This window comes from Mesoplodon bidens (genome assembly GCF_964165515.1).
Source record: "Mesoplodon bidens genome assembly, chromosome: 2".
In the NCBI taxonomy this organism is placed as follows: domain Eukaryota; kingdom Metazoa; phylum Chordata; class Mammalia; order Artiodactyla; family Ziphiidae; genus Mesoplodon; species Mesoplodon bidens.
In genome coordinates, this window is record NC_138177.1 from 169,087,825 (window position 1) to 169,106,977 (window position 19,153).

A 19,153-nucleotide genomic window follows, 5' to 3' on the forward strand; every position below is an offset into this window, starting at 1 on the left:
CCACACGCCTAGAGCCCGTGCTTCATAACAAAAGAAGCCACCGCAATGAGAAGCCCACGCGCAGCAACAAAGACCTAACACAGCAAATAAAATAAAATAAAATAAAATAAAGAGCTATAATAGATAGCCTTAACGTCTAGAAAGCAGGAAAACAATGCTTCCTGAGGTAGGAGCCTGCCTGGAATTTTCTCATTGTACCGCTGGAGGAGCTGTAGCACTGCTTTGCTCCTGAACTTAATACTGGGGCAGAACTGAGAAGCTCAGTAGCAGGGATCCTATATAAAAGAAAGTAAAAGCCCTACAAACTAGTGAAGTAAGAAAAGGTTTTGTAAGCCAATTGAAAGAACTGACTTTTTCACATGCTATTTCCCTCCACATTCCATACATTTTCCTTACTTATTTTGTTGCAAAATCTTGGTTTGTAGTTCACTTTTCAAAATGTTGCAAAGAAAGCCCACAATTCAGATGCTATGTTATGTTGCTCAACGACCAAGCTTAAGCTGTGTTTGAGTACAGGTAGTTCTTTAAAAACAAAGCTTATTTTTCTAGTTATTTACCTGTTTTTAAAAAGGCCAATATGGAACTTTATTTTGGAGCTATTAAAAGAACCATTATAACTTTTCACAACTGATAACCATGAATTCCCCAACAAGAGAGTCCCCCTTTCCTGCTCATGTAACAGTTTTTCAGAACTCTGGCTATCTATATCTTCCCGGGCTATGATTAGAGGCTCCTTCCATCTTAAACATGATTTGAGTCTACAATGCTATGAAAAACATACAACTTCTTAGGCTTTAATTAATCATATGTATTTATCTATCTTCAAATATCAGAAGATGCTAAAAAATAGCAAAAGCAAAAATAATCCTATTTTCAAATGTTTAAAACCTCTGTGATCAGCAAATATGGCAAAATTTAATGTTATATCTCAATAGTTGATACATGGATTTACACTGTTATTCTCTGAGGAGAGAAAGTCTTTATTAGAAAGTGCCAAGATTTGCCACTCCTCCTATGATTTAACATATAAAAGCTTAAATACTTTTTTGTAAAAAATGATCTATTCACATTATTGAAAATGGGCTACCACATACACTTTCCAGTTTCCAAAAGTGACAGAGTATGTATGTCAACCTAGTCCATTACCTGATTTTTTCCTGACTAGAACACCGATCTGATGCAACTAGAGATTACCATACTAAGTGAAGTCAGAAAGAGAAAGACAAATACCATATGATATCACTTATACGTGGAATCTAAAATATGACAAAAATGAACCTATCTAAGAAACAGAATCACGGACATAGAGAACAGACTGGTGGTTGCCAAGGGAAACGGGGTCGGGGGAAGGATGGAGTGGGAGATAGGGGTTAGCAGATGTAAGCTTTTATATACAGAATGGATAAACAAGGTCCTACTGTACAGCACAGAGAACTATATTCAAAATCCTATGATAGGGCTTCCCTGGTGGCGCAGTGGCTGAGAGTCCGCCTGCCGATGCAGGGGACGCGGGTTCGTGCCCCGGTCTGGGAAGATCCCACATGCTGCGGAGCAGCTGGGCCCGTGAGCCATGGCCGCTGAGCCTGCGCATCCGGAGCCTGTGCTCCACAACGGGAGAGGCCACAACAGTGAGAGGCCCGCGTACCGCAAAAAAAAAAAAAAAAAAAAAAAAAAAAATCCTATGATAAACCATAATGGAAAAGAATATTTTAAAAAAGAATGTGTGTGTGTGTGTGTGTGTGTGTATACGTAAAACTGAATCACTTTGCTGTGCAGCAGTAATTAACACAACACTGTAAATCACCTACACTTCAATAAAATAAATTAATTAAAAAAAAACAACACTGGGCTTCCCTGGTGGCGCAGTGGTTGAGAGTCCGCCTGCTGATGCAGGGGACACGGGTTCGTGCCCCGGTCCGGGAAGATCCCACATGCCGCGGAGCAGCTAGGCCCGTGAGCCATGGCCGCTGAGCCTGTGCGTCCAGAGCCTGTGCTCCGCAACGGGAGAGGCCACAACAGTGAGAGGCCCATGTACCGCAAAAAAAAAAAAAAAAGAAAAAAACACCACCACCAACCCACTGTATTCCTGGTTCAACTGTGTTTAATGAATACAAGACATTTGTACACAAAGTGGAGCCCATATCTTCTCATATGATCCTCATATCAAGCCCCATTTTTCAGATGAGAAAATCCTCAAAGTATCCTGTTCTTCTATTATCCATGATCACACCAAATAAAGGACGGTAGCAAAAGAATACGAGGAGATTACAAAAATAAAGTTGCTCAGCTAAACGAATTACTATTTTGCCTTAATAAAAAATAAAGCAAAATAATCAATAAAATAAAATCATTCATTAAGAAAAGCAGGTCAATCTCTAAAGACCAAACATAACTTGGTAGCATCTGATTCAATGGTTCTTATCAGCCAAAAGCAGTAAACAGTTAAAAATCAGGGCTCCCAAACTGCTTCATAAAAGCCTAACTTCATTCCTTCATGTTTAAAGTAAAACTTCCAAAATCCAATTTTGGGAAAAACATCTGAAAACAATTTCTGCAGTCTCACCATACTTTGTATATACTTTTATTGTATTGTTTCTTCATTGTTGTCAATTAATATCTGTAACCCTAAACCGGACTGTGAATTCTTTGCAGGAGGACCTAGTCTTCAGCCTTGAGCCCTCAGAATCCAGCACCATGCCCGGAACAAAGCACTATAGTTTTACAATTAATGTATGTAGAATAAAGTGAATGAGGAGCTGCACATTTGAGAAAATCTTATTTTGTGTAGAAAATGTCTCTATAAAAATTTTCCCCTCCACACCACCAACCCCCTATCTTGTTGGGTTTCTTTTTTTTTAACTCTTCCTGTAAGTAAAGAAGGATCTGAAGACTTCCTTCCTTTCCACCCTTTCTGCCTCTAAGTCTCTCCAAATTTTTACCCTGAAATGTAACATCTAAGAGTATTTTGCCTTCTATTATACATTTATGTATACATCTGTATCTCATACTAGGCTATAAATTATCTGAGAGTGGGGACCATGTGTTGTATAGTAATATACACCTTGGTCCATTTTTAGGAATCTCTCAAAATACAAAAATTTTGTTGAATTGATCTAGGTTACCTTTTCGGCCTGTGACATTTTCCCCCAGCTCTCTAATAAGTTATTCTGGAGCATAGTTCCAAATCAAAACCCTGAAATGATGCTATACAAAAAAAAAAAAAAAAAAAAAAAAGGTTGGGACTTCCCTGGTGGTGCAGTGGTTAAGAATCTGCTTGCCAATGCAGGGAACACGGGTTCAAACCCTGGTCCGGGAAGATCCCACATGCCGTGAAGCAACTAAGCTCGTGCGCCACAACTACTGAACCTGTGCTCTAGAGCCTGCGAGCCACAACTACTGAGCCCACGTGCCACAACTACTGAAGCCCGCACGCCTAGAGCTTGTGCCCCACAATGAGAAGCCACTGCGATGAGAAGCAAGCGCACTGCAACCAAAGAGTAGCCCCCGTTCACCGCAACTAGAGAAAGCCCGCGTGCAGCAACGAAGACCCAACACAGCCAAAAATAAATAAATAAATAAATTTATTTTTTTTAAAAAGGCAAGAAAATTAATCCTAGGTCTGTTTTCTAAATGTATACATCATACTTCATATGATGAGAAAATCAAATGATTTCAGGCACTTAGTTGACACTAGCAGGCCAAAATGGCAATATAAACAACCCTTCAGGGATCAATTTCCTAGCAACTTCTACTAAACAACCCTTCAGGGATCAATTTCCTAGCAACTTCTACTAAACCTACAAAAGAGGGTCTCCTGCTGGGTATGGGGGCTGTGCACTTGTAGGCATGGAGAGAGAAAAGGCTGGGATGTGCCACTTGAGAGTACTTACAGCCTGATAAACGAAAGTATTCACCTGAACTCTGACCATAACTATCCACGCTGCCAAATCCAGCACTTTTACTGACTGCAATCAGTATGACTGCCTCATAGGAGAGATGATCATGGTACTTTATAAACAAAGAACTATGAAAATATAAGGACCACTGTACAAATATTGGGACCAACCACTGATTTTTTCTTTTAAAGTAAGGTCCATCTTCAGCTCTTCTCTGGTCAAATTCTATTACACTGAGTTCTAAAGGATAGTCCAAACGATTCTGCCTTTTAGATTTTTGCTACAGCAAATAAAGCAACTCATCAAGTTTTCGATCAATCTCTTGTCAACAGTATTTGTGATCAAATTTCACTGAATTTTAAGCTAAATTCTTCTACCCATACACGTACATTTTGTATATTTTATATAAATTTAGTATTTTTACTAATTCAGGTTGCATCTCCTTTTGTGTGATTTTTAAAAATACTTTCAATCTACAGCATGACTATTACATGAACAAGGCCTCCAAATTATTAAGACCACACAGAATTTTTTGTCATAGCAATCTCTCACATCTCATTGTTTTGTAATTTGTTTAAAAGCCTACATATATTTCAAAGACATACACCAAACACATCCAAAATTACCATGCACAACAGAGAAGAGAGCAAACACTTTCCTTTGTTATATTCTCACCAGAATCCTTATTTTAAACAAGGAGATAAAGTGATTCTTCCCACAGTCATTCAATAAAATGGAATATAATAAAGTCGTCACCGACCAGCTAACAATATCTAACAAAATTGATCTGAACAGTTAATCAATGATTAATGGAAGCCTTTGAGTTTCATTAGAGTATTAGCACAGCACTGAGCCTGGAAAAATGGTACACATACAGACACATGCACATACATACATATATTTTAAACATACTTCTGATGTCTCTATTGAGAAATCCATTAACGTGAAGAAGCCTTAAGAAAGGCATCTTAAAAACCCATTTCAAATTTCATTTTGTTTATTTTAGAGTAAGTTTCCATACAAATCTTAAGCTATACACAACTAAGCTACTTCTAACCCCAAATGTTAGAGTTCCTAAACAGTAATCCCGAACCAGAATTCCTAAACAGTAATCCAATACAAAATTTAAATCCAGGAACTACTAGCGAGATTTTTCTGGAAAATTTCAACTGCTGAAAGGCAGTGAAGGGAAAAAAAACTATGTTTTGTATGAAAATAAAAAAGCTAAGTGCTAGCAAATTAGTTAACTTAGTAAAACCTCACTGAGGAATAATCTAAGGTATACATACAGGGAAACAACTGAGTCAAGAAGGGAAGAAAGCTTTTCTCCAATAGAAAGCTACTTTAACAGAGTGGCAATTATTCTAAACCAGTATGTAAACTCCAACTGAGATTTTACTCTATTTTATAGACGCGCCACTATTATGTGACACAACTAATAACCAAACACTCAATTCCAAAGACAACCTGTTCAGGCTCAGTTGCCACTTTTATCTTGATAGAAAAGGTACTGGAAAACCAAATAAAACCATCGTTTGTTAAAACAAATATATTCAGAAGTGTACAGTAAATATAAAAATACATGGAAATGTTTAAGAAAACAAATTAGGTGAATTTTAAACATAAGCAGCAATATTTAGTATGAAATATACATTTACCCATGTGACTACCACAGAACTAAATGCCACATTGTTATAATTAAAAACTGACAAATCTACAAACAGTGTTTAACCCAGAACAGAGAACTTCTTTTCAATTAAATAAATACAAACAGAAAAAAACCCAAACCTCCTTTTTTTTTGGCCACACCCTGCAGGCTTGCAGGATCTTAGTTCCCAGACCAGGGATCGAACCCAGGCCCAGGCAGTGAAAGCGCTGAGTCCTAACCACTGGACCACCAGGGAATTCCTGAAACCCAAACCTCGTTTCCCAAAAAATTCAACTTTGATATTGAGAACATTTTTCCATTGATCAAAATCCAGTAAACTCAATTACCAAAATAGCCTAAATCATCTCTCCAATCCCAGTCTCTTTACTCCTTTACTTTGCCCTTATAGAGCACACAGATTGATTTTTCCAAAACACATATTTTGGTACAGCACCTTCACTCAAAAAACCTCAGTGTTACCCATGACCAGATCCTCCCAGTGCTTAAAGGACATCAAGTTCAAATTCCTTAGCCTGGTAACCAAGGCTCCAACCTTCCTTTCCGGCCTCCTCTTAGAACTCTCCTAGAGGAACCTTCTCCAGTCAAATCATTTTTACCCACTGACTTCAGAATACCTCGTGCTACCTCGTGCTTTCATAATTAACAAAATATTTTATTCTTCTTAAGATTAACACTGTGGAAAGCAAAGCAAAATTTTCTAAACATGCTTAAAAGCTGGTAAGAATGAAATGTATTCAAACCTTATATATTTTAAGAGAGTAAGTTAATGACTAGTTATCACCTAAAATAACTGAAAAGATTTGGTAAAGAACCAGACCCACATCTTCTCTCAAGATTTTAAGATACGCATATGGCAAGGCTTCCATTCAATTTTTGAATGAAAACTTAAGTGAAAGAACTAGTTCGGATAAGACAAGAGGTTTTGGAAACCCTGGACAGTTTCTACATACTTGAACTTCCCTGATAATATTTATTCACCATGAGAACCCAAACTATTTCTAAATTCTGCAGGCCAGTAAGTTATCACTACTTTTCCCGGGTAAGTATTCCCTAATTCACCTACAAATGTTAAAAAAATTTTTTTTGAGTTGTTTTAGAGGAAAAAATAACTTTATTTTCATAACCACAAATAATTGGTAAGTTTTGGCTGTTATCAGCACACCTCTGAGCACTGAAGATATCCTAAACTTAAGAAACAAAACTTTAACTTTCTCCAAAATATTAAATAGTTTAAAACTTAAACTAAACCACTGGATTAACATTAACTCGAACATAATGGCATAAAGACAGTTCCCCAGATCCTAAATCCCTTTGCTAAGATATTCACTTTTGGGGACTTCCCTGGTGGCACAGTGGATAAGACTCCATGCTCCCAATGCAGGAGGCCCGGGTTTGATCCCTGGTCAGGGAACTAGATCCCACATGCATGCCACAACTAAGGACCCCTCGAGCTGCAACTAAGGAGCCCGCCTGCCGCAACTAAGACCCAGCACAACCAAATAAATAAATAAATAATTTTAAAAAAGATATTTACTCTTTGTAGGAACAATATCTGACATTTATGGAAGGAAAACAAAATAAAAAACCTCTTTCACAAAAAAGAAAACACCAAGACTTGGTTTAAAATTTTCAGAGGACAAAGTGTATATCAACTTGATACCTTATGGTTAATCAGTTTCTTACTGGAGACACTGACAACTACACAAAAAAGAGGGTGAGGCCGTACCTGAGATATCAGATCATCTACTGAATAACCGAGTCCTTAAACTAAGAGATCAGCAGCCTCTGGAGCTATAGAACAGCTATCAAAAGGATTATCCCCATGTATCTCATTAGCAAATCTACAGCAAAGGTAGAAAAAAAGAAAGGCAAGAATCAAAGAAGAATATAGAAGAAAGGAGTAGAGAGTCAAGGGAAGAGTTGGGAGTAAGGACAGAAAGAAGGGGAGAGAGCTAAATGTAAAAGACTAGGAAAAGGAGGAAAAAAAAATCAACAACAAAAAAAAACAACAAAAAGAGAGGAGGTGTTGTTGAGGTACCTTTGCCTCAGGGACATTAATCCCAAAGGTAATATACCACTCCCAGTAAGTAACTGTCCAATAAGTTATTTTAAGAAAGTTTTAGGAAAACCATTCTTAGGAAATCTGATTCCTGAGAAGATTTAAACCCAGAATCTATCTTTTTCTAAATGCTCTCAAACTGTATTCTTTTATCACATTTTATTACAATTACTGTAAATTATAAATTTTTATTTTTGAGTTTTAGCCAGAATCTGTTAAGTTCTAAATCTAAGTTTAAATTAACACCTGATTTGTAATGCTCTCTAAAAGAATTGGTGAGGTGAATGGGCCTGGAGCTACTGGAAATACAGAAAGTATTTTAAGGAGAAGAACTTAGTAAAAATTCAAAGTCAAGAAGAGTTAAAGAGTAGCCATTAAAGGCAGAAGATATGAAATATTAATTAAGATTCTACTTTTGTTTGGCTCTCCAAAACAAAAGGGTATTCCTAATTGGTCTGGGTATCCTCAGTAGGACTCACTGAGGGGATGTTAGTGAGAATTCTTTTAAGATGTTTGAACCTCTGAAAACAGTACTATAGGCTCCAATAATCTTTCAATGTCATAGGGAAGATTGTGTGACCTTAGAATCTCTTCACAGCCTTTTCTTATACCATTCTTTTCACTGGAGGGCTCAATAACTAAACAATAACAGGCACTTAAGTCTTTTCTTTTTGACTTCAGCATGTATTTTTATCTTTGTTCACCAGGAAAAGACCCTTTTCGAAACTGATCCACACCAGGAAGGTTTTACCTGAAAGTATCTAACCATGAAGTAAATGGCATAATTTAGCCAGAATAATTTCTGAATCATTCTATCTCTAAATTCTGAATCAGAGTTATCACTGAAAGGTTTGGTTCTTTGGGTTTGGCTTTCTGTGCATTTTCTCCAACTTTCCAGCTACCTTACACAGCCATTCCTTCTACCCTCATTCTTTACTTTCCTCCTATATGTACAGACACACACAAAAAGAATGTCAGTACCACTATGTATATATGCATGTATATTTATGTGTGTATACATGTATATGTGCACACACACAAAAATACACATGGCCAATATAAGAGTATAAACCAAAGACATAAAGAACATTGTAGAATAGGAATAAATTCATTTATTCTTATTTCTAAGATAAAACAAAAGTGTGGTTAGTTACTACAACTCACCAGATGGTTCCTCAGGCTCACTTTCATTTTCTTCCTCAGGTGGGGCTTGAGGGGGTGGTGGGGGAAGCTTCTTTTCCTTCTCTGCTTTAGCATTTCTCTCTTCTTCTGAATAATACTCATCTTCTGAGAGGTTGGCCAAACTTTCATCCATCTCTCTGTACTCTACCTATATGGAGATTATACCAGGGAAAGCTAAATACAATGGACATCTAAAGTCAGAAACTCAGTTTGGAACCATCAGTAAATATGAATTGTTTTCTAACTTCAATTTTTAAGGAAAATAAGCAAATAACAAGGAACAAGCTAGCTCATAATAGGTAACCATTAAAAACAAAATCTCTCATGAAATAATCTTGTGTCAGTTCAGATTTAGCCCAAACTGTAACTTTTACATCATAGTACTGAAATTCAAATCAATGACTCTGAGGCTTTCTACAAATAAAAATTAATTATGCGTTTCTGTGTGCATCTATACATATGTATATATCATGTTCACATACTGGAAGTTTCAACAAGAGACTAAACTAGCCCTCAGTCAGACAAAAATACAGTTAGCTAGAATAACAAGTCTGTCTAATGCCAATCTGTACTTCTAACTACTATTCCATAGGTAAATAGCAAAAGAATTCTAGAAACCAAATTGAGGAGTGGGGAGGGTGGGCAGGGAATAAAAGTTGCAAATGGCAATAGTCAAACTGAAACAATAAAAAGGTACATTTGCTTAAAACAAAAACAAAAGCAAAACACTGGTGACCTAAGAGAGTTGAATGATGAGAGCAAAGAATCCTTATTACAACAAATTAAGGAGTAAGTCATGAGGATATGGAGACTACAAGCCTTACTACTAATTCACACGGGTTACAAACGGGAAAACCAGGTAATAAGTAGAAAGAGGAAGCAGTCTTAATGAATGTTTTATTGGGGGGTAAAGCAACTTAGGATAGGGAAGATTATTATGGACCTCTTTGTTAAAATGTGTAATGTGGTATTACAAATAGTCATCAACCTTGGAACACTGTCAAATCATCTTTTTGACCCCTACCCTAACAAGGAAGCTACAGAAACAAGAGCTCTCTATTCTGGATTCAATGAAAAGATAAAATGAATAAAATAAAAAGTATTTATTGGAGGTGGAGACAGGGCAAAGACAACATGGCCTCCAAATACAATATATCAGATTTCTGAAATGCATCGTCCTGTGGATTACAGTGAATGTAGTCTATTTTAACTTTCGAAATATCTTTGAAATCGCTCCAGATGGCTGGCTGCTATTATCTGTCTTCTTTTTTTTTTTTAAATGACATGGCCACAGGATTTGGGTGGTGGGGGAGTAGTTAGTTAGGGGAGGTAAGAGTTTTACTGAAAACAGGGATTGGGTTAGAAAATGGAAACAATTATGGATAAATTGAATAGCTTTGACCTGTGCTCTAAGAATTTTATTTAACACATGAATAACTGTATTTTATTTATCTATCAAATACTGAACTGAGAACATGGTACAATGGAGAAAATGATTATGAATGAGTATCTCTGCCCTTAACAAGCTGAAACTCTAGTTGCAAACAAAAAAACCTGATCAGGTAAACATCTCAGAGACCTTACAATAAAACCTCCCAAAAATGCAGATAACAAACTTTATCCTACTTGACTGAGATTAAACTGTTAGGAACAGACCTCAGAATAATGGGTAAAGCAGCAAGGAGGGAAAAAAGTTTCAAAGAGGGAGCTGGGCTAGAAAATGTAATACATGTTTACAGTATGCAGCTTCCTTTCACCTTTTACCCCTCAACAGTGCTTGATCTCTCCCTGTCCCAAAGATTCAGCCCTTTAATCCCCTGCCCATTAATCCTACCCATTCAATCAATAATCACTTAACAAGTGCCTACTGTGGAACTGGGCAATGTGCAAATTCTGGGACAAACACAAACAATAATATACGATCCTCTCTACTGAAGTAGTTCAGCTTTTGCCTAAGACACCATGCCCTTTGAAGGAAAAATGAATCCAAGATTAAAGTTAGGGAAACACTGCATTCTTTATAGGCCCCTTCTAGGAGAGTCATAATACATGTTAAAAGTACTGAGAAGTTTCACAGCAAAAACAATCTTTTTTAATATTGTTTAATCCAATGTGTTTTTTTTTTTTTTTTTTTTTTTTTGCGGTACGCGGGCCTCTCACCGTTGTGGCCTCTCCCGTTGCGGAGCACAGGCTCCGGACGCGCAGGCTCAGCGGCCATGGCTCACGGGCCCAGCCGCTCCGCGGCATGTGGGATCTTCCTGGACCGGGGCACAAACCCGTGTCCCCTGCATCGGCAGGCAGACTCTCAACCACTGCGCCACCAGGGAAGCCCTAATCCAATGTTTTGATGTAATAACTACTAACAAGGAATACACTTGGAAGAGGCTGGTCTAGAGTTCTTGGCTTTCAAGAAAAAAAGGAGATCAGAAAAATACCTAGAGATAGGAGTAAGAATATCTAAGGTAGTATTTAACAACAACAGAAAAAGAAATGTGTTCCACAGAACCCTTGGATTTTTGGGGGATTTCATTTATTAATTTTAAAATGTTTTTTTTTTTTTTTTTTTTCCAGTACGCGGGCCTCTCACTGTTGTGGCCTCTCCCATTGCGGAGCACAGGCTCCGGACACGCAGGCTCAGTGGCCATGGCTCACGGGCCCAGCTGCTCTGCGGCATGTGGGATCTTCCCGGACCGGGGCACGAACCCGTGTCCCCTGCATCGGCAGGTGTACTCTCAACCACTGCGCCACCAGGGAAGCCCTTTAAAATGTATTTTTAACATGAGTACTCATATGTGTTAAACCAAACCATAACCCTTTAGAGGTCACCAACACATGAAGTTGTACTACTTAGGTAACTCAATTTTGGGTAGACTGAAGAATAAAATTTCTTCTGCCATCTCTGTTCAACTGAGAGAGTGTCCTGAGGTGTCAAGACAAGCTAAAAACAAAGGAAACAACCTTTTGCACTACCACTACTTGTCAATCAGCACAATACTTCATAAACAAAATACAGAAATTATTGAGGCTGCAACTATTATGCTTAACCTCCACTCCCAAATTTGGCTCTACCGAAATAGCCTCATTGTATCAAAGACTGACAACTAAAATAAATGTTATAAATTTAAACTTCATATAAAACAGGCAAGTAGTATTTTATTTTGGGATTGTGCATAAAATTATATTTTGTAAAAAAGGATTTCTCCACTTACGAAAAAGTTTAAAAACCATCTGAAAGAATCATACAAACTCTAAAAAATAAAAATTATTCCCCTGAGAAAAAGAATGGATACCATAAACATAAAGGATTGGGAATCTTTTATCCCTAAGTAAAATCCTCTGAGACTTCAGAGGTTCTACAACTACTTATAACCAAGTACAAAAAGATGTCTCAACAGGCAGATGAGTCAGTAGGCTACTTGTTCTTACCTGTACACCCGTGACTCTCAATTTTATATCTCTAGTCTCTCCTATCTCTTCCACACCCTTGTTACAGTGATTCACTCACTTCCCAACCACCTTAAAGCTCCAGTCTTTTAACAGTTCTTCCCTGTAATTCACCTAGGGTACAAGTGCCAGATTAATTGTCCAAATACACTGTATTTTCAGATAGGTTAACAAATGAATGCCAAAACTGTCAAAACAGCATATAAACTCTCTAGCTCTAACTAGTCAAATTTACCTCTAATCATTTTCTAACACACTAGTCAAAATCATCCCTAAACTCCCTAAAAGCTACTCCCACCTTTTCTGTAAATCCAATGCCTAAAATTCAAGGCCCACCTCCTCTGCAAATTACTCCCTAAGTCTTCCAAACTTACAAATATATCTTTCCCTTCTCTAAATTCTCATAGCACTTATACTTCATAATCTAGTGCAATGCTGTCTGACAGAATTTTCTGTGATAATGGAAATGTTCTGTATCTGTGCATCCAATAAGGTAGCACTAGCCACCTGTGGCTATTGAGCACTTACCATGTGGCTATTTAGGATTAAATTAAAATTAAAAATTCAGTTCCCTCAATCTACTAGCCACATGGGTAAGTGCTCAATAGCCAAAGGTGGCTAGTGGCTACCATCCTGGACAGCACATATTTAGTATTTGGCTCTCTACAACCTAGATACAACTCTACAACACTACTGATCCCTCCAGCTTATCTTGCTCCTAGAAGAACCTCATTTCCAATTAAATTCATTTGCCCATTGTTCGCAACATTCAGTTGTCCACTCTAGACTCCCTGTTGCTTCTCAAACCACTTTCTATTATATTCCAAGCATTTTTCACTTCCTTTTCTTCCCTAGTAGTACTTAATCACTGGGTACCTACTTACTTATGCCAGACACTGCAATAAGCATTTTATTTACATTACATCTAAACCTAATAATGTTACAAGGTAGGATTTATTTTTCTGAGGAAAAGGAATCACAGGAGGATGAGTTAACTCCAGAAGTCCATCCTTTTCCAGAACACTTTAAAAAATTCTGTCCTTTTTCAAGGCCCAGCTCAAGACCGCCATTCCTTAAGCTGTGTGGTGTTCCCAAAGTCTCAGCCCAATTTAACAATTTCAAACCTTAAATAGTTTGCCATAATGTTAGCATAGACATTCAGAGGTGAATTTATTCTGAAACTAATAAAACTTAAGCCTCAGGGACCCTCAATTGCATGGACTCCTTCCAATACCCTGAACCTAATTTTGATTACATAATTATATATATATTTACTTATTTATATAATTATATACATGTTTATGTATATATAAATTTTTTTAAAAGAGGGTTTCCCTCAGGGACTTCCCTGGCAGTCCAGTGGTTAAGACTTATTGCTTCCACTGCAGGGGGCATGGGTTCAATCCCTGGTCGGGGAACTAAGATACCATATGCTGCACGGTGTGGCCAAAAAAAAAAAAAAGAGTGTCCCCCCCCCCAAAAAAATGAATAAGCTCCCAGGCTATAAAATATAGATATATCCCCTGCATAAACTCTTGAGGCAAGGCCTTGAAGCAAGGTCTATCTACAGTGGACTCAGCTTCCATTTTACTCCTTTATGGATACTCTATCCCTTGAGGTCTGTTTCCTCTGGTTCCCAAGACTAGCTATGAATACGTAGGTCAGCTTCCCCAGTTCTTTACTTCCTAGTTGCTCACCAAATAAACACATAACCCATTGTTCTTTTGAGAGTTTCAGAGCTAATCACAAAGGAAAATTAAACACAGGAGAATTACAAAGAAATCTTATAGCAAGCCCCAAATTAATCTAGATTCAACACAATCCCAATCAGAAATTCAGCTGCCTTTTTGCAAAAATTGATAAACTGATCCTAAAATTTATATGGAAATGCAAGAGATACAGAATAGCCAAAACAATCTTGAAAAAGAACAAAGCTGGAGAACTCACACTTCCCGATTTCAAAACATATTGCCAAGCTACAGTAATCAGGACAGTGTGGTACTGGCATAAGAAGAGAAATATAGATCAATGGGATAGAATTGAGAGTGGAAAAATAAACCCTTACATTTATAGTCAATCAACAAGGGTATCAATCATTCAAAGGGGAGAGAATAGTCTTCAACAAATTGTGTTGGGACAAGTGGATATACACATGCAAAAGAATGCCACGTACAAAAATTAACTCCAAAATGATCACAGACCTAAATGCAAGAGCTAAAACTATAAAACTCTTAGAAGAAAACATAGGAGTAAATCTTTATGACACCGGATTAGGCAATGGTTTCTTAGATGGAACACTAGAAGCAAAAGGGACAAAAGAAAAAATAAACTGGAAATCAAAATTTAAAACTTTTGTAATCACCGTATATATAGAACTCTAACTACTCAACAATAAAAAGACAACACAATTTAAAGATGAGCCAAGGCTATGAATAGACATTTCACCAAAAAAGATATATAAATGGCCAATAAGGACAAGAGAAGATACTCAATTCAACATCTTTAGCCTACATATTAAAACCACAATGAGATACCACTTCACACCCACTTGGATGGCTATAATAAAAAGACATTATCAAGTGTCAATAAGATTGGAGAAATCGGAACTCTCAAATATTGCTGGTGGGAATGTAAAATGATGTGGCTGCTACGGAAAACTGTTTGGCAGCTCCTCTATAAGTTAAACAGAGATACCATACTACCCAGCAATTCCACTCCTAGGTATCATACCTAAGAGAACGAAAAACATGTTCACACAAAAAAACTGTACACAAATGTTCACAGCAGCATTATTCACAATGGCCAAAAAGTGGAGATATCTATAAAATGATGAATGGATAAACAAAATGTGGTATATTCGTACACTAGGATATTATTTGGCCAGTGAGCTGTCAAGTACTGAATGGAAGTACTACAACATGGATGAACCTTGAAAACATGCTAAAACCAGACACAAAAGGCCACATATTATATGGTTCTATTTACATAAATGTCCAAAAAAGGCAAATCCACAGTGACAGAAAGATTAGTGAATGTCAGGGGCTGGAGACAAGGACGAATGGAGAGTGCCTGCTAATGGTACAGGTATCTTTTGGGGGTGATGAAAATATCCTACAATTGACTGTAGGATATTGTGCTGGTTGTACAACTTTGTGAATATGCTAATAATCACTGAATTACATACTCAAAAATGGTAAATTTTATGGTATGTGAATTATCTCAATAAACCTGTTTTTAAAAAAAATATCTGAGGGACTTCCCTGGTAGCACAGTGGTTAAGACTCCATGCTCCCAATGCAGGGGGCCTGGGTTGGATCCCTGCTCAGGGAATTAGATCCCATATGCATGCCGCAACTAAGAGTTCACATGCCACAACTAAGGAGCCTGTGTGCTGCAACTAAGCAGCTGGCGAGCCACAACTAAGGAGCCTGTGTGCAGCAACTAAGAGACCCAGCATGCAGGTATGCATGCATAAATAAATAAGAGACACCTTGCTCTCTTAAAAAAAAAAATCTTTATCATCTGGTTTCTGGACAAATTTTCTATTGAAACAGTTAAATCAAAACCCAATTGGGGGCTTCCCTGGTGGCGCAGTGGTTGAGAGTCCGCCTGCCGATGCAGGGGACACGGATTCGTGTCCCGGTTCGGGAAGATCCCGCATGCCGCGGGGGGGCTGGGCCCGTGAGCCATGGCCGCTGAGCCTGCGCGTCCGGAGCCTGTGCTCCGCAGCGGGAGGGGCCACAGCAGTGAGGGGCCCGCGTACCACACACACACACACACAAAACCCAATTGGGCTTCTGCCCTCTATTTCATTTCAGAGAGTTGGGAGTTGCCAACCTATGCGTTGGTTAAACTGCGCCACCCCCCCCAAAGACTTCCTTCCTTTATACTTGGAGCAAGGTATTCTTGGAGAGAGATCTCTCAAAACTGGGCAATTCAATCTGAGGGCTCTCAATCTGGGCAATACTCAAGAAGCTCCTCATACACACTGACTTGGTATATCCACTTAAATTATATAGAGATAGAAAACTTGTAATATGCATAAATTACATAATTTAAAATATTTAGTTACTTAAAATTATATGTACACATACTTCCAGTTTTTTCAACTGTACCATGAAATCTCCAGAAAAGGGCCACGTCTAAAGTCTGTGCCCTACTACTGCCCCAGTGCCCTGCTCACTGTTGGTGTCACATGTGATCCTTTGTTTCAGAGGCTAATGATACTTTATCACATTGAAAGTGTAGGGCTTACATTCCAGTTCCACCACTTACTTAGCTTTGCGACTCTGGGCAAGTTGCTTAAACTGTATGCCTCAGCTTACTCATTCCTGAACTGGGGCTAGCAAAACCTGCCAGTTGGTGTTTAGCAAAAATAAAAAGTTGGTGATGCTTTGAACACAGCATCTGGCACCCAGAGATGTGAGTCTGTATATACTCCTGTGACAAAGCCTTTTCTTACCGTATATTTACACCTTGACTAACTTATATTAACCCTCTTAATCAGCTTCCTCATTTGTAAAACTCTACATCAAAAGATCGTTGACAGGATAAAAGGACAAAGAGCAAAACTCCCTAGCACACAGCAAAGGGCTCAAAAAAAAAAAAAAAAAGAAGTTCCTTTTTTTCGGTCTTCAAGGCTAAGGCAATTACTTTAGCATCACCCTATAGCCTCAATGTGCTCCCGGCCGAAACACATAAATATTGCTGAGCAGCTTCCAGACACATCTGTGGACAAACAAATGATGTATGTCTCCAGCAAGGCCAACCATAACTCCACGTCAGGGAGCCATTTTTCCCAGTCAAGAAAATGAAAAGGTGTACGAGATGTAAATGAGTAAAATACCCCTCCCCGAGATCCCCCTTTCCCAGGACGGCCCGGTCCCGGCATGAAGACGCATTCACCACAGGCAAAGACCTTCCCTTCTCCCACCTCACCCAGCAACCTAGTTGGGAGGTGGGTGGAGGTCGGTGACTGGGGAGGTCGGTTGGGCATGGGGCTCAAGGCCCAAGACCGCGGCTCGCGGGGGTGGGGTGTAATGAGGGCTGGACAACCTCGGGGAAGCTTGGCGCCGGGATCTGCGGTTCGAGGGCGGGGGTCGGGCCTCACCTTCGCCCGTTTGCGCCGACTGGTCCGTCGCCCCTCCGGAGTCTCTGCGATTCCCGTTTCCATGGGGGTCGCAGACCCAGGCACGACGGTAGGCCCAGCTTGAGGCCCGGCGGACCCCGGCGGCTCAGCCAGGCCCCCGGGGGGCGAGGCCCGCGGGGGCTCCTTCTTGCGGGGAGTGCGCTCCCCGGCCGCCCCCGGCCCGGCTTCGGAAGGGCCGGACAGGCCCGCGGGCGGCGCGGCCACCTCAGAGCCGTTCTCCGAGCCGCCCGCTGCCCCGGCACCGGCCTCCGACCCGGCCGCCGCCGCCGCTGCCGCCGCCGCCGCCGCGGCTGCTGCCTTCTTCCCAGACAACATCTCGGGCCGCCTGGCTGCGGACGGCCGTAAGGGCCGCTCGGTCTGCCGGTCCGTGAGTCCGGAGTCGCCTCGCTTCACTTCACACAGTCCGCGCGCTGCCAACCGCCGCCTCGTAGGCACGCGCTAAGCGCGCTCCGCGCGCTCCCGCCGCGCCCGAACAATAAAGCCCGAGACGCCCACGGCCCCGCCCTCCCCGCTGCCATAGAGCGGCGTCCTCGAGGCTAGAGCGGCGCCATGGCAAATTGCACGAAGCTTTCCTAGAGCGTCTCCTTAGCGTTCGGGGTCGGTCCCAGCACGGTCCGCATTCTAGGGCTTCTGGGCCAGACTGTACCTCCGAGAGCGACCGTTTCCTCCAGGGACTTGCGTGTATTCATAAATTCATTCGTTCATTCACTAATTCATTCATTCACCTACTCATTCGTCAGTTCAACCAATATTTATTAATGCTTACTACGTGACAAAGGTTTAATTAAGTTCTTGCTGTCAAAGAGTTTACAGGGGAAAACACTGATATGTAACTGGTAGATCATCGTATTTACTATTCATAATTGTCCGGCTTCGACTGGGGAAATCTTGGAGAGCAAATGAGTTTCGAGGTAATAAAATGGACAAAAGTTAGGAAATCCAGATATGAGTCCAAACGGGATTGCCATTGCCTCCGGGGCTTTGTTCATGCTCTGTCTTCTGTCTGGACCCCCTCCCCATTTGCACTTCCTCACTCGCACCTCCTCCCACTCCTATGCTCCCATCCCCACATACATGACGGCTTTCCACTCCAGGTTAATTCTTTCTAATGTCGCTGATGGTGGTGGCAGTTTATTCTTTTAATACCTCCAGGAATCCTTCACTGACCCAACACTGGAACAGACTTTGTGTTCTTCAAGCTTATTTCCTCTAGGACACAGAGCTGTAATCACTTTTTTACAAGTTTGTGTCTTCAAAGTATAATTCTCAAAAAATACTTCCATTTATACGTGAAGTTCAAGAACTGGTAAAACTAATCTCTAGTGATAGAATCCAATCAGTGGTTGCCTGGGATGAGGGTGGGGGTTGACTTCAAAAGAGCTGGAAAGGACTTGCTGGGGGTGATGGAAATGTTTTCTATCTTGACTGGGGCGTGTCTACATTAGTCAAAACTCATTGAACTACACACGTAAAATAGGTGTATTTTATTTTATGTCGATTTTACATCAAAGAAGTTGAATTTTTTTTTAAACTAAGCTAACAGAAAAAAAGAGACAAGTTCAGGAAAACTAAAAGCTATGCCAGAAAGAAAGTGTAATCATAATACAACACATGGTTCAGCTGTGAACTACACTGACATGTCTATAATAACATAAACAATGAATATTGTTTTAACCAAAGGGATAGAATTATATGGGGAGAAAGGAGGAAAGAGAAAGTTTGTGGAGGAGAGGGGTGAGAGGGGTTTACAGAAG

At 39.8% G+C, this 19,153-nt stretch overlaps 1 protein-coding gene across 2 annotated transcripts in view; it reads right to left on the reverse strand.

Moving 5' to 3' along the window:
• KDM1A (lysine demethylase 1A) overlaps positions 1-17,861 on the reverse strand; it is a 64,460-nt gene extending 46,599 nt beyond the window's left edge. For both annotated transcript variants that reach the window (XM_081226049.1, XM_081226048.1), the window contains exons 1-2: positions 17,361-17,861; positions 8,789-8,954 (exon numbers count right to left, since the gene is read on the reverse strand). In XM_081226049.1, coding sequence (XP_081082175.1) covers positions 8,789-8,954; positions 17,361-17,714 — 520 coding nt within the window. In that variant the 5' untranslated portion in view covers positions 17,715-17,861. The remainder of the gene's footprint in view (positions 1-8,788; positions 8,955-17,360) is intronic.
• Positions 17,862-19,153: the final 1,292 nt, after the last annotated feature.